A 15,110-nucleotide genomic window follows, 5' to 3' on the forward strand; every position below is an offset into this window, starting at 1 on the left:
TTCAATTAAACAAAAAATATTATTTGAGTTTAACAAAAAGTACTTCTGAGATTTTTTTGCTACACCTTGCTAGGAAGACGGTGCAACGAAGGACACTTTCTTCACGCTTCTACCCCGACCTCCTCACACGGAACTTTTCGGTCAAAAATGTGCATTTTGTCGAATTTTTACAACTTCCCCGATTTTTTAATGCCGCTTACATTGCACCGGAGGGGTTGAATTTTTTTGTGTGTTGAAAGTACAATACAGGGCTATATGACAAAAATTTTTGACAAGAAGACATTTTCAGAACGTGATATTACAAAAAAAAATTGGTAAACTTGCACAAACTCTGCAAATTTCGTGCACGCCGCACGCGTCGAGCCCGTCGAGTGCGGTGGTGAAAATTGGTTCATACGGTAAAATGAACTCTCAAATAAGACGCTTTTTAACACGCTCCGTGCCTTACGTGGGGCGTAATGCTTGCTTAGAACGACATACGTTTTCGCGAAGCACTGCATCTTTGAGGGGCTCCGCACCCCATACATTTCAATTTTGTTAGAAAGGACCAATGTTCTGTTGCTTTCGGAGTCATAAGGAACCACCAAAAAAATTCACATAAAATTCTAGTTGGGATCGAGAGGCACTTCTGGGTCGCTTAACGTGGAATGGCCCATTTGCCTTTTAAAGCGTATTGTCCTTTACTGGGAGTCCGGGAAACCAACAAAAAGAAACGCTGCATGATAAAATGAAATGTGTGGTGGCAGAGGTTGAAAAAAAAAAAAAAGAAATGGCAGGAGGAAGAATGCTGATTTCTACTGAAAATCTGTAGTTTATTGGCTCTGGTGGATATTCCATCGGGCGAGAACTGATTCTCAAGTATTTTTTTGCTACTTTGAGCACACCCTTACTGTCAAGCACATATATGTACACTGTCTGAAGTAAATCTGCACACTTTGTATAGAATGTCTGTTTACTAGTTGAATAGACTTTCTATAGGATGTGGCTGGCCAATTGTGTATAGAATGTCAATTCAAATTTTTTAGCAAGCAGTGAGGATCTCTATGCACATTTTATCAACACCTTCTATAGAAATTGTATAGACAGTAGACGAGACTTCTTCTTTCTGTAAGGGTTTTCTGTTACAAAAGTGGTCAATTCTCTTTGAGCCTGGATACTTTTCTTCTCTCAATTCCTTCCCTCTGCAAAACACAGCAGCGACTACCCAAATTCTAGAAAACGATAGTCGTAAAATATAGAAAGCACTGTGTTATTGTAACAGCGCTGGCGCATGGGCGAGTGACCGGTGGCAACTTCCTTGTCCATGGGTGTCCCCCTCCCCCAGAAATGGTACATTTGGCATACTTTTGGGAGGGGTAACCGAGGGGAAATCCTCCCCCCACAAAAAGTCCCCACAGAACCCCTCCGAAGTATTTTTCTTGCTCATGAGCGAGCATCAATCTTCAGAGTCTTCACTCTAAAAACTCAACTTCACCGCATAGCACGCTCTGCTCGAATACTTGCCACGAGGGTTATCGCTTCTGATTCGAAGAGAGAGGGGGGCGTACGACACAAAAAGGCGTACGCTTCCCTCTCTCCTCGAATCATAAGCGAAAACCCTATCATTCGTGGCAAAGGTTGGCGCAGAGAGTGCTATGCGGTCAAGTTCTGTGTTCAGAGTGTTCAGCAACATGAGCGGGGAAGTACAGGAATGTGTTTTCGAAAATGATCTACGACTTGGAGTATAGTATTAGGTATACCGGAGATAATGGTCTGTGTGCTATACGCGAGTTCTCAAAAATGTGTACAATTAGCCAATAACATGCATTAGGTGTGACATTCTGAAGCTCACGCCCACATTTTGTCTGGTATATCCATCCAACCGAGCTAGGCTTCTGTCGATGTTACATAAACCGGCGTAGTGTTCACAAGCGTATCAGTACGTACATGGTAGAAGTTGGCCTCCTCTAACCAATCAGCTCAGCCTACGCCGGATGCATGCCCGATACATTCCTCCCGGATATATCGGGGGTTTAAAAACGACAGCCTGGCCTAACAGAAACAACGGTCGTCTGCGAAACTTGTGCTGTCTTCTGCAAGTAGTAAGTCCCATTCTGTTCCTTGTCTACGTGTCCAGTGTTAGTTGGCTATCGATTTGGCTATGGATATGGCTATCTAAAAAATTAGCGCTCTCCCAGCTGGTGCAACGGGGAGTAATTTCGTTCAGCTTCTAAGAAAATGCGGGGATAATTTTTAAATTGCGCGTAATGCCTTGCAGATATGGGTCAAATGTAGGAGCATAACTGCAATGGGTTATGATTAGGGTTTTTCGTTTTCGGGGGGTGGGGGGGAGCGGGTGCTATTTATCGGGCGCTTGGATCACCGTCTGATATGTTATCGGGGAATTTTCGGGTGAAACGAAACGCATATGAAAAAAGACACTGCAGTGACACTGGGAGGAGACACAAGATTCTTTATATTTCCGCTTAGTTAATGACAGCGGTATTCAAACACTTGCCTGAGCTCCATAAAAGCTCGTCTTTGACCCCAGCATGAGGGGATTGTCAAAGGAGGACAAATAGGTTGTCACAAATAGCTCTCTTTGTTGATATTATAATCTACTTTTCCGACGATTTACCGAGAAGGACAAGTTGAAGGACCGCAAGGATTTCGGGTAGATATCGGGTATTAGCAGAATTAATAACTTGTTCGGGGGGGAACTATGGTGAGAAATCGGGTTTAAGTCGAAAACGAAGAACCCTAGTTATGATGTACCACTGGATGGGATAGCGTGCGATAACGGGTTTGGCGTGAAGAAAAACATTTTTGACTGGCAATGAGTACCTTAAGTAGCACACATAAATACCTCGCAACCTATAGTTACCCGATGTGAAAGAGTAAGAGATGTGACATATGCAGCTTCCGTGTGACGTACTGATCAAGCACCAATTCAGCAGAACCAGTACAAAACTGGGCATCCCGATCAATATTCGGTAATTACAACGGCCAGAGTAGTGTCCGGAATACTGGGCAAATGCCCATTGTTTTCGTGTGGTTTTAATAATGCATTTTCAATATTTGAGCACGAATCGGGTGATGAGAAACGTCCTCTATCGTTTTGATACTGTTTATAAATGCCGGCGTTCGTGCCTGTTTTCGCGTAGGTGCCGGAAACTCTGATCGCCCTTATCGAATCGAAACATCGCCTACATCGAAAAATCGCCCTTAAGCAGTGGTGCATGCAGGAGAAATTGACATCGGTCACCGCGCACACTCTTAAAAATGATGGTGGTGATGGCGAAAGGGCTTGCCGTTGTCGGCCTCACGTATGTGGGCAACGTCACGACTGACGCCCTGGGGAAATGTGCGTCCTGGGCCGACTTCTAGGGGAACTGTGCCGACATATGTCTGAAAGCGTCTGAGGAAAACCCAGGAAAAACCCCAGACAGCACAGCCGGCGTGACGTGCACTCTTAAAAATGAACTTCACCGCGTTGCACGCTCCTAACCAACCACCATCTCGAATGATATCGTTATCTGCCCTGATTTGCTGAAAACGGGAGGCGTACGCCTTTTCTGTGACAATTATGAACAGCATAAGTGTCACAAAAAGGGCGTACGCCTTCCGTTTTCAACAAATCAGGGCAGATAACGATATCATTCGAGATGATGGTTGGCTAGGAGCATGCTATGCGGTGAAGTTCATTTTTAAGAGTGCACGTCACTTTGAAGCCATCGATCTCAAAGGTACTGGAACGTACTCACGTAGAGCACGCCCCATTGCGAAGTAAGCTCAAGAACACACGTTTCATTCGTGGACATGAGAGTGGAAGAGCGTCCTTTTGCGCTTCACCAGCCGCGATAAAAATATGTAAACCGAAACCAATTAATTACCGCAACAAATGACCCGCTTCGCTGGCAGATTTTTCTCTAAAAGGTGTCCACTGAAGGTTCCAGAAGGGGTAGTACCCATTTTAATGCCAACGACGCCCTGCTTTAGAAGTTATGTTTTTCAAGAAACTCATTTGAATTTTTATTTAAATAACGAGTACCTCTCACTCACTTACACGGTGAGCAGCTTGAAGGTGGTAAAGGACAGATACTCGTAAAAAAGAAAGTTTGTCGATTGGTGCACCCGTTCGCGAATTATTTAGCCCGGGGATTTAACTGGGACGCCTTGTATGTCGCTGGGGTGGAACCGCCTTCCTGATACCATGCCCTCCATTACCGACGCCAGGCAGTTTAAGAAATGTTTATGCGACCGTTCAGCTGCCGTAGTCATTTTTCAAGCTCCACGTTGTACACGTGTGATCCCTGCATTGTTCGTCTGATCATCCGAAATGTTTCATTTACTTTATATTTAGCTCCACGTATCAGCACAATTTGTTCTTGCGGACTCGGAAATATTTTGTATGCTGCTCATATTAACATTGTTATTAAGTGTTGGGCACTCCCCGCCGTACTTCCCACGGCCCAGAGGACAAATAAATAAATACGTGCGTTTGAAGGCAGCACAACACGGCAACCATCCACCTTCCGCCTGCAAATCATTTTAGGGTGCCGTAAACGAAATGCGTTCGCATGGCATACGATGGGCGTTAAAGTCAAACCGGGACTTTTCTTTTTTCGCAAAAGTAAAATGAACTTAGAGGCGAGAAATTAGTTATATTTTTGAACGTAATCTCCAGCTGCACTAACGCAGTTGTCCCAGCGTTTCACGAGGGCTTGGATGTCAGCAGCGTAGAAACAGCCATGATCGGACCGTATTCTTGACCTCGTCGTCGCAGCTGAAGTGGCGGCCCCCAAGGAACGCCTTCAGTGGACTGAAGAGATGCAAATGGCTGGGGGCGAGGTCTGGACTGTAAGGGGGATGTGGCGGAAACTTCCAGCCAAGTTCCTGTAAGGTGCCTGTCGTGAGATGGGCGGTATGCGGGCGTGCATTGTCCTGTAGGAGGATGACTCCTTTGTTGATAAGGCCCGGCTTTCCGAAACTGGAGGTGTTCATAACTGATAGTGTTCAACGTTCCCACAGAAAGGTCCGTCTTTCGAGCCAGTTCGAGACATGCTATCCGTCGGTTCTTGAGGATCGGGCGCTCCACAAGTTGGATGTTCTCAGGAACTCTGACACTTGGCTCTGAGCCGTCCCGGCCGGGATCGTCCTGCACTGATGTACGGCCGTCTCGAAACCGTTTGCTCCACTCAAACGCTTTGCTGCGGCTAAGTGTATCGTGGCCATACTGAGCCTGCAGTCTTCCGTGAATTTCAGATGACTTTACGCCTTCATTCACGAGAAACTTCATGACAATTCGCTGTTCCATGTGCGCGCTCACCTCGTTGTTGGCCATCTTGTCCAGCACGTGTCTTCTGTTTTGCAAAAACTTTGGAGCACCACGTGGTGAACGCGGAGGCCTGTCGCGTGTGAAAATGACGAAAAAGAAGTAGCGCGGCCATTTGAACACTCAGGAGACAGAAAGTCCTGGTTTGAGTTGAACACCCCTCGCACATTCGCGTGGCATGCGCGACAATTGAAGTTTTTTTTTTTTTTTTCCTTGCGATGGCGCGTTTCAGATGGTTGGCTGTTGTTTGACTTGGATGCAGGGTTGAGAGGTCCGGAAACGAGACGCCGCGCTCTCAGCCAATTACGCAGCAGGAGGGGAATCACGTGGAACGCCGAGGGTATTAAAAGGAAACGACGAATTAGCATAGATTGAGAAGAAAAAGAACTGGTTACAAGTTAAGTTACCGTGTACAAAATGTAACTAAGTTAATAACGAAGTTCCTCAGCCTGAAATGTAACTCGTAGTTACTGAGTTACTTAACAAAAAGAACGAGTTACTTCCGAGTTACTTCGGACACAAAATAACATTACGCAGGTGCAGCGCGCGTGAGCATTTGTGTTAGACATTGGGTTGCCTGCGGAGGAGTGCAACACACTTAGATCGTTTTCGTTTTTGTCCAACAATAGGCCTCCCTGTTTGTAAACAAATAACGTCATAGTGTTCGCCAGCGCCACAAATTTGGTAGAATTGAACTACGCTCGACACTAGAGGTAAACAAGGTCGCGAAAGCCCCGGTCTTGAGGGGATTACGATATGGTCCCTTAAAGAGACGCGACCCTCGGTCCTGCTTTTCTTTCAATGGGAGGCAGTGAACAAGTGCCCGTTCGTGGAAACCAGCCCTCTTCTTCCGATTTGTTTCGGTTTCAGTGTGTCTGGTAGAGGTCTATTCGAACGCTTTGCATATTACTCCGAACCTTACTCCTAACTCTTACTCCCTTTGGGCGCACAATGGTTCAGCTTCATTTCAATGGCAGCGGTTCTTACTTCCTGAACAAAATACTGTCATTGATTGATTGAATATCACGTTTTATGGCGAAAAATGCCATGAGGGAACCGGAGAGACAGCAAGAAAATATGTGGACGTGAGTGAAAAGCGAGTTAAAAGTAACTTGGAACTTAACTCAAGTTACTTTGACAAAGTTACCTGAAAAAGGAACGAGTTCCTCTGAAAGTTACCACGGCGCAAAAGTACCGAGTTAGTAGTTACAAGTTACCAAAAAAAGGAACTTAGTTACAGTAACGAGTTACCTCGAGCTCTGTAAGTTAGAGCGTTAACCATGGAGCAAAAGTGTCGCGCTTTACGCCAGAGAGAGAGAGAGAGATGATGATGACGATGATATGGGGATGACTTCCGCTCATTGAGCATAATGCAGCTTTTCGCCAAACGCACGCACAACCAATATGAAATCAATCTGCAGTTCATGATCGACCACCGCAATTTATTCGTGGGCATATTGTTGCCGTCCTACACATTATTAGACAGGCAAAAGCAGTGGACAGAATTAGCCGCAATATTGAACTGTGTTAAGAGCGTTGACTGGGCCTGCTGAGACAGGTGATTTTTTTTAGGCAAATCTCCGCGTATGGTTCGTGTCTGATAGTGAAGCGCGGCCTCTGCGGTGAAGCATGTTCCTATTTTGCTCACAGTGTATAAGTTACGGCGCTCAGTTTGTTAAGTATGGCGCAGAAGAAAAATGAAGAGCTCCCACCCACAAAGCATTGTGCATGCCTGGTTGTGCGGGTCAGTGGCGACTGACCAGCTGATTTGCTAGTTACAAGCCATGTTCAACGGGACTTTTGGACATGGATGGAGTGGATAAAGTTAAAAGCAGCGCCCTCGGAGAACGGGAGGGGGTCCGTATCCGAAGGAACATATGAGCGTGGCAGTTTGCCTCGCGATGATTGGTCAAGCTGCAACGAGTGGCATGCAGGGCACAGAAGAGCATGGTCTAAGCAGGCCACCCTGGAGCACTGCACGGGCTTTCGGGTACGTCCGGCCCGCTTTCTCTTTGCGGGCCGGCCATGCACATCGCCTGGCCTAGATTCAGCTCGAACCTGTGTAACCCCACTTTTTGCGAGCCACGGTCAACTTTTACAGTCCGCTTCATTGGGTCGGACTGGGTAGGCTACAAATTGGTCGGGGCCGGAAACCTAGAAATTAATCGGGTTCGGGCATCGAACATTCGTAAACCAACGACGCTTCTCAGATGTGCTCATGTGACGGATGTGAAGGTCATAAGCAATACGCATGTTTCTGACAATCTTCAAAGTGCGACTGATAAAACGGCATAGATAGAGGCAGGCTGGTAGACGAAAGGGACTTAAGATGATGTTGAGATTTCGGGAGATATGTTTGGCCAAAATACGCCAAGATCGAGGTTGGTCGCAGCTATGAGGAGGGGGAGAAAGGGGTCGCCGTTGTCACAGAGGTGGACAACGTCCTGGGCCGACTTCTAAGATGTCTGAAGGAGTCTGAGGAAAACCCCGGGCAGCACAGCCGGGGTTCGAAGCCGGGTACTTCCCTGTCTGCAGTTTATGACACAGTTATGAGGACTTGCCCATTCATTTGGAGGGGTGGTGGCTGGTGATGCTATAGTGAAAGAGTAGCAGTCAATCAAGAGAAACCCAGTCCCTGTCCGTCAGGAATCGTGGTAGAGCTCTAATGGCAAAACGCTGGGTTGTTTCGGGGCCCTAGAGGAATTTTCAGATTTAATCGACCTGAGCTTGGGTTTGCATGGAGGGACAAAAGACAAACACGAAGCGGCTCAAGTCATCAAATGGCTCTTTCTCAAAAGACCACATAAATTGTTATGCGAGTACAGACCGTGGGAGAAAGGGCAAGTGACGAAGAAACCAAGGGCAGCTTCAAGGGCTCCTCACTGACGCAATACCCTGACGACTAAAAAATGACTAAAGCTTCCCTCATCTGACGTTTCCTTTTTGCTTGTTGCAGTCTACGAATAACCCAAGTTTCATTCCACACGAGTTCACAATTTTATTACAATACGTTTTTCTATACTGACCTACACTCTTAAAAATGAACTTCACCGCATAGCACGCTCCGAGCCAACCATTATTTCGAATGATTTCGTTATCTGACCTGATTCGCTGAAAACGGGGGGCGTACGCCTTTTTTGTGACAATTATGACCAGCATAAGTGTCACAAAAAAGGCGTACGCCTCCCGTTTTCAACAGACCAGGGCAGATAACAATATCATTCGAGATGATGGCTGGCTAGGAGCGTGCTATGCGGTGAAACTCATTTTTAAGAGTGTAGTCTTTAGAACTGATCCAGGCGTTACAAGTATAACTAAATAAATGAATACCTTTGGAGGCTGACAAGGAGCTCGGAATAGCTGACGCACTTCAGTTGAAAGAAGCAAGGAACACATCCGTGCAAGAAGCGAAATACAGGAGACGGATGAAGTACTACTTCGACCGTCGCCACAGTGCCAGTGCCCTGACATTCAAATAGGTGACCTTGTGTTTGTGCACACTGGACTTCCCGGACCACAATCAGTCTTACATGGTCCTGTTCCTGTTGTCCAGACAACCCATAAGCAGGGCATACTTAAAACGATTGGGTACACACACACCAACGGACAGTTTAGACTTGCCACTATTGCCAATGTGTTTAGATGCCATCCCAGGAGGGATGAACCCGTGACCCCCCCGCCCATGTAGCCACCCGGGAGAGACGAGAAAGAAGAGGAGTAGGTAGAATAGAATAAAGGAGAAGGTTCTGAGACATCTGAAACTTCTCTCTACCATTTGCTCCCTAAGTCAGCGAAGAAACCTAAAGAAAAAAACGCATGTTCTCTCAGTGTTGCTGAAATCACGTCTTGTTGTCCCACCGAAATCCCCCGGCTGGATAATTCGTGAAGAGGTGGCGCCATCGAAGAAATTTCTTTTTGGTAGAGATCTTTGGGACATCGGCCATGAACTGAGTAGTGTGCGGCTCATTTGCATACACTCACTAATTAAATAAACATGCTAACTTTTAACTCTTACGTCGCACGCTTACGGAACCTCTGTTTTACGTATCGGGACCTTCAGCGAAAAATATTCCAAGAAAAAAAAAGGCGTCGACACTTAGTGATTTTTCCGAGTAATTAATTGGTTTCGGTTCACATATTTCTTGCGCGGAGCAGTGCGCCAATGCGCTCTTTGGATCAGCTATCCGGCTGTCAATTTCGTGTTCATTCGCCTGGTTCACCCAGGGGGGCGACGAAAGATTATATAGGAACAGCCGCAAGAGACGCTTTGGTATTCGTTCTCAAAGCAACTGATAAACAGCGCTGGCGGTTCTGTCGTTCCGTAGGCGAGATAGCGTGCTCTTATCATGGATGATGATGAATGCGCCACGAGCGCTGTGAATGTGGAGTAGTGGGGTACACGCTTAAAAATTAGCTACACCACATTGCGTGCTCCTTAACCATCATCCCGAATGACAACGTTCTCGCTCGATTTGTTGAAAACGGGAGGAGGAGCCTTTTTACGCTTATGTTTACAAAAAAAAAAAAAAAAAAAAGCGTACGCCTCCCATTTTCCTCACATCAAGGGACAGACCGTTGTCATTCGGGATGATGGTTGGCTACACTCTTAGAAATGAACTTCACCGCATAGCATGCTCATAGCCAACCATAATCTCGAATGATATCGTTATCTGCCCTGATTTGTTGAAACCGGGAGGCGTACGCCTTTTCTGTGACAATTATGAACGCATAAGTGTCACAAAAAAGGCGTACGCCTCCCGTTCTCAGCAAATCAGGGCAGATAACGATATCATTCGAGATTATGGTTGGCTATGAGCGTGCTATGCGGTGAAGTTCATTTTTAAGAGTGTAGGAGCCTGCTATGTGGTGTAGCTAATTTTTAAGAGTGTACCCCACTACTCCACATTCACAGCGCTCGTGGCGCATTCATCATCATCCATGATAAGAGCACGCTATCTCGCCTGCGGAAGGACAGAACCGCCAACGCTGTTTATCAGTCGCTTTGAGAACGAATACAAAAGCGTCTCTTGTGGCTGTTTCTAATCTTCCTTCGCCCCCGTGCGTGAACGAGGCGGATGAACACGAAATTGACAGCCGGATAGCTGATCCAAAGAGCGCATTGGTGCACTGCTCCGCGCAAGAAATATGTAAACCGAAACCAATTAATTACTCGGAAAAATCACTAAGTGTCGATGCTTTTTTTTTTTCTTGGAATATTTTTCGCTGAAGGTCCCGATGCGTAAAACAGGGGTTCCGTAAGCATACGAAGTAAAAGCTAAAAGTTAGCATGTTTATTTAATTAGTGAGTGTCTACAAATGAGCCGCACACTACTCAGTTCATGGCCGATGTCCCAAGGATCTCTACCAAAAAGAAATTTCTTCGATGGCGCCATGCACCTGTTCACGAATTATTCAGCCGGGGGATTTCGGTGGGACACCCGGTACGTAGTTGTAATTGTGTCTTGTCGTAACAAGACAGAAAGGTGGGTGAACAACCTACTTCCCACTGGCCAGGCGTGTTCTAAAATTCTGCTAATATATAGCATGTCCATCTTTCCAATACAGCGCTGTCGCTGACACAGTGAAGAGCATCAACCAATCATGAAGGTCCTTCTCCTGTTACTCGTCGTCATTGGATGTGAGTATCCATGTCAACGTTACCGAAACATTTCCAAATGTTTACGATGCTGTAATAATTCTATTGCAGTGGCAGCAGCTGATGCCTGGCCTGGGTGGGGACGTAGAAGTGCTGATCCCGGTAAGAATATCATTTTACACACCCATCGTCGATGAATATTAGAAATATGATGGATAGATTATAATGAAAGAACATCAATCGACTGAGTCCACCTTTATAGGGTTTAGGACCCTCATTGGGTAACAATAATAATAATCGATGAAATATCCAAGTGGTTTTAGACCTACAACATAAGAGGGTAGTCAGTCAGCACAGATTGTTCCATAAGAAGATATACAGCAGACTTATATCTATTAAAAAAAAAGAAAACAGTCATACTGCACCGTCTCGCGTTTTCTCGATGTGGATCTATAGACTGTCCTAGGCACTACTAGACCATGTTGTTCCTGCTCACGTCCCGTGTATTTACGTCGAGCGTAGTAACCACGTCCACGTTTCCGAAACATGTCCAAATGTTTACGATGCTGTAATAATTCCATTGCAGTGGCAGCAGCTCTCTGGCCTGGGTTGGGACGTAGAAGTGCTGATCCTGGTAAGAATATCATTTTACACACCCATCGTCGATGAATATTAGAAATATGATGGATAGATTATAATGAAAGAACATCAATCGACTGAGTCCACCTTTATAGGGTTTAGGACCCTCATTGGTAACAATAATAATAATCGATGAAATATCAAAGTCGTTTTAGACCTACAACATAAGAGGGTAGTCAGTCAGCACAGATTGTTCCATAAGAAGTTATCCAGCAGACTTATATCTATTAAAAAAAAAAAAGAACGGAAAACAGTCATCCCGCATCGTCTCGCGTTTTCTAGATGTGGATCTAGACTGTCCTAGGCACTACTAGACCATGTTGTTCCTGCTCACGTCCCGTGTATTTATAACGAGCGTAGTAACCGTGTCAATGTTTCCGAGCAATGTCCAAATGTTTACGATGCAGTAATAATTCTGTTGCGGAGGCAGCAGCTGGAAACGTGTTTCCGTTTGTTCGTAGAAGTGCTGATCCCGGTAAGAATATCATTTTACACATCCATCGTCGATGAATATTAGTAATATGCTGGAAAGCTTATAATGAAAGAACATCAATTGACTGAGTCCACCCTTATAGGGTCTAGGACCCTCATTCGGTAACTATAATAATAATCGATGAAATATCAAAGTCGTTTTAGACCTACAACATAAGAGGGTAGATGGGTAGAAATCCAGCGAACCGGTAGAGATGTAGGAAGGGAGTTGCCTCAGGAAGGGAGTTGCCTCAGGACAGGAGCCGCCGATATTTCGAACAGAGACTGTTCTTCTTCTGCCCAGAAGAAGAACAGTCTCTGTTCGAAATATCGGCGGCTCCTGTCCTGAGGCAACTCCCTTCCAACATAAGAGGGTAGCCAGTCAGCACAGATTGTTCCATAAGAAGTATTCAGCAGACTTATCTATTTAAAAAAAAAGGAAACAGTCATACCGCACCGTCTCGCGTTTCCTCGATGTGGATCGAGACTGTCCTATAAGATGTACTAGACCATGTTGTTCCTACTCACCTCTCGTATATTTACAACGTGCGTAATTAATCACCTTGGACTGGGCGTGTTTTTTTTTTTTTTTTTTTGCGTCCGTAGAATCCTTGTAAGAACGTAATTTTACTCTCCCAAAACGCATCGATTGTTGTTGAATAATAATAATATGCTCGACAACTTTTAATGCAAGTACCTCAGTCTGTTGACTCGGCCCTTCGCTTACACCAATCACATCTTTGCTGCGTCGGACGCTGTACTCATCTTGTCATACCCCCAAGAACACACACGGTCCTCAGGATGTCCCCACAGTATCATCGTGTCCTCGTCCTTCAAGGTGTATCCCCAGAACATCCTGAGGATGACACTCGCGGACAGTCCGTGAAGAGTCATTCAAGTACGTCCTGTGCCCGTCAGTGTGGGTAGATAGTGGGACGAGAAATATTATTTGTTTAGTTTACCAGCTCAGACTCCCTAAACACTTTTTTTTCCCGGCCGAAGCTTGGACCCGATTGACATTCTTCTGAAATAAAGGGTGGTCCAGCATAAAATTATCTGCCTCCGAAAAGGATGATTGTCTATGATACATGGAGCATTTCTCGTGAGGCCGACAACGGCAAGCCCAATCACCATCACCACCACCTCGTGGAAAGGACGGAAACGTGCGATTCTGTCCTACTGCTTTTGACTTGCAAAGGCCCCACCTGAATTTCTCAAACCAGAATGAGTAAGAAACATAGACTTTGCAGTGATGTAGAGCTAATACGTACTTCAATTAATTATATGCTTTTAGTAGTTTTTCCTCGCGTAATCGAAACAAACATGGACAGCTCACCCTTTGTTTTGTGTCGCAGACGAGCATGGCTCTCGAATGTACGGAGAGTCGCCGTAAATAATCTATAATATTCGCCGATGCCCAGAATGCGTGTGCGAAGGCAAGTCCTAGCTTGTTGAGATAGTTATATGGGAGCCAGTCCTTGTGACTGGTCTTCCGCCTCGATGCCAATACACGTGCGAAGGCAAGTATACGAAAACATCGTTTTACACGTTCGCTATTCGTATTATACCGTATACCTCGCACATCCAAACTAGCGGAAATGCAAAGGGTGCATCCACTGCAATGCGCGACTCCGATGTGCGCACGGAACTGCACTCTGGTTACCGGTGACCACGGATGTCCGGACTGTGAGTGTCCACCGACTCACTGCCCGAGGAAGAAATGTCCTCCGGGATGTCACAGAGAAACGGGTATCCTCCATGACCGATGCCCAGAATGCGTGTGCGAAGGCAAGTATACGAGAACCTCGTTTTACACGTTCGCTATTTGTATTATACCGTATACCTCGCACATCCAAACTAGCGGAAATGCAAAGGGTGCATCCACTGCAATGCGCGACTCCGATGTGCGCACGGAACTGCACTCTGGTTACCGGTGACCACGGATGTCCGGACTGTGAGTGTCCACCGACTCACTGCCCGAGGAAGAAATGTCCTCCGGGATGTCACAGAGAAACGGGTATCCTCCATGACCGATGCCCAGAATGCGTGTGCGAAGGCAAGTATACGAGAACCTCGTTTTACACGTTCGCTATTCGTATTATACCGTATACCTCGCACATCCAAACTAGCGGAAATGCAAAGGGTGCATCCACTGCAATGCGCGACTCCGATGTGCGCACGGAACTGCACTCTGGTTACCGGCGACCACGGATGTCCGGACTGTGAGTGTCCACCGACTCACTGCCCGAGGAAGAAATGTCCTCCGGGATGTCACAGAGAAACGGGTATCCTCCATGACCGATGCCCAGAATGCGTGTGCGAAGGCAAGTATACGAGAACCTCGTTTTACACGTTCGCTATTTGTATTATACCGTATACCTCGCACATCCAAACTAGCGGAAATGCAAAGGGTGCATCCACTGCAATGCGCGACTCCGATGTGCGCACGGAACTGCACTCTGGTTACCGGTGACCACGGATGTCCGGACTGTGAGTGTCCACCGACATAACAATAAAACATAAAAATACAATATAAAATAACATATAAAATAACAATAAACAGTATCTGTTTCAGCTTCGGAAGAGAATACCTTTCGGTGTTGTTTCCGGGAAGGTTTTTCCTAATACCTTTCGGAGTGCGTCTGCGCTTATTGTCCATTATGTACTAGAAAGGAACAGTCAGGCTTCATTCTGGCAGTTAACCAAGATCCCAAGATGCATGGAGTCAGAGTCAGTATGCAACTGTTCTCTGTGCAATAAAAAAAAAAAAACATTGATATAGGTTCTCTGACGACTTGGGGGGTGTTTTATAAGTGCGCATTCTGAAAAAGGGATATGAATATTAAAAAAAATTGCATCCTAGAAATGCTCTATATTCTCATGTGGTCCTTACGTAGGATCTGTGGATGATCTGAGGATGCCATAGGGACGCTATATAGTGCCAAAATGACATGTTGAGGATGATTTGAGGATCAGATTCACCGTCCTGCAGATGTCACCCCCGTCCATGCACGATGCTCTTAGGATATCCCTGGGATGACAGTGTGTTGTTGGGGATACCCCCACGCAATGCGATAGATTAAGATCCAG

At 45.9% G+C, this 15,110-nt stretch overlaps 1 protein-coding gene across 1 annotated transcript; it reads left to right on the forward strand.

The window, feature by feature from the left end:
• The first annotated feature begins 2,019 nt into the window (after positions 1 to 2,019).
• Positions 2,020 to 14,530, forward strand: LOC135371379 (keratin-associated protein 4-8-like). The gene is made up of 8 exons (XM_064605448.1): positions 2,020 to 2,081; positions 10,880 to 10,952; positions 11,022 to 11,072; positions 11,497 to 11,544; positions 13,614 to 13,808; positions 13,882 to 14,076; positions 14,150 to 14,344; positions 14,418 to 14,530. Exons 2-8 carry the CDS (start codon positions 10,916 to 10,918, stop codon positions 14,528 to 14,530), a joined length of 834 nt encoding a protein of 277 aa, XP_064461518.1. The 5' UTR covers positions 2,020 to 2,081; positions 10,880 to 10,915.
• Positions 14,531 to 15,110: the final 580 nt, after the last annotated feature.

Source organism: Ornithodoros turicata, unplaced genomic scaffold (assembly GCF_037126465.1).
Source record: "Ornithodoros turicata isolate Travis unplaced genomic scaffold, ASM3712646v1 Chromosome106, whole genome shotgun sequence".
Lineage (NCBI taxonomy): Eukaryota > Metazoa > Arthropoda > Arachnida > Ixodida > Argasidae > Ornithodoros > Ornithodoros turicata.

What these genes read in the sequence shown, in the direction of transcription:
- LOC135371379 (XM_064605448.1), top strand. Translation starts at nt 10,916, where the DNA reads ATGAAGGTCCTTCTCCTGTTACTCGTCGTCATTGGAT. An exon ending in CCCAGAATGCGTGTGCGAAG is followed by an intron (nt 13,809 to 13,881) that starts GCAAGTATACGA and finishes CATCCAAACTAG; the next exon opens with CGGAAATGCAAAGGGTGCAT. An exon ending in CCCAGAATGCGTGTGCGAAG is followed by an intron (nt 14,345 to 14,417) that starts GCAAGTATACGA and finishes CATCCAAACTAG; the next exon opens with CGGAAATGCAAAGGGTGCAT.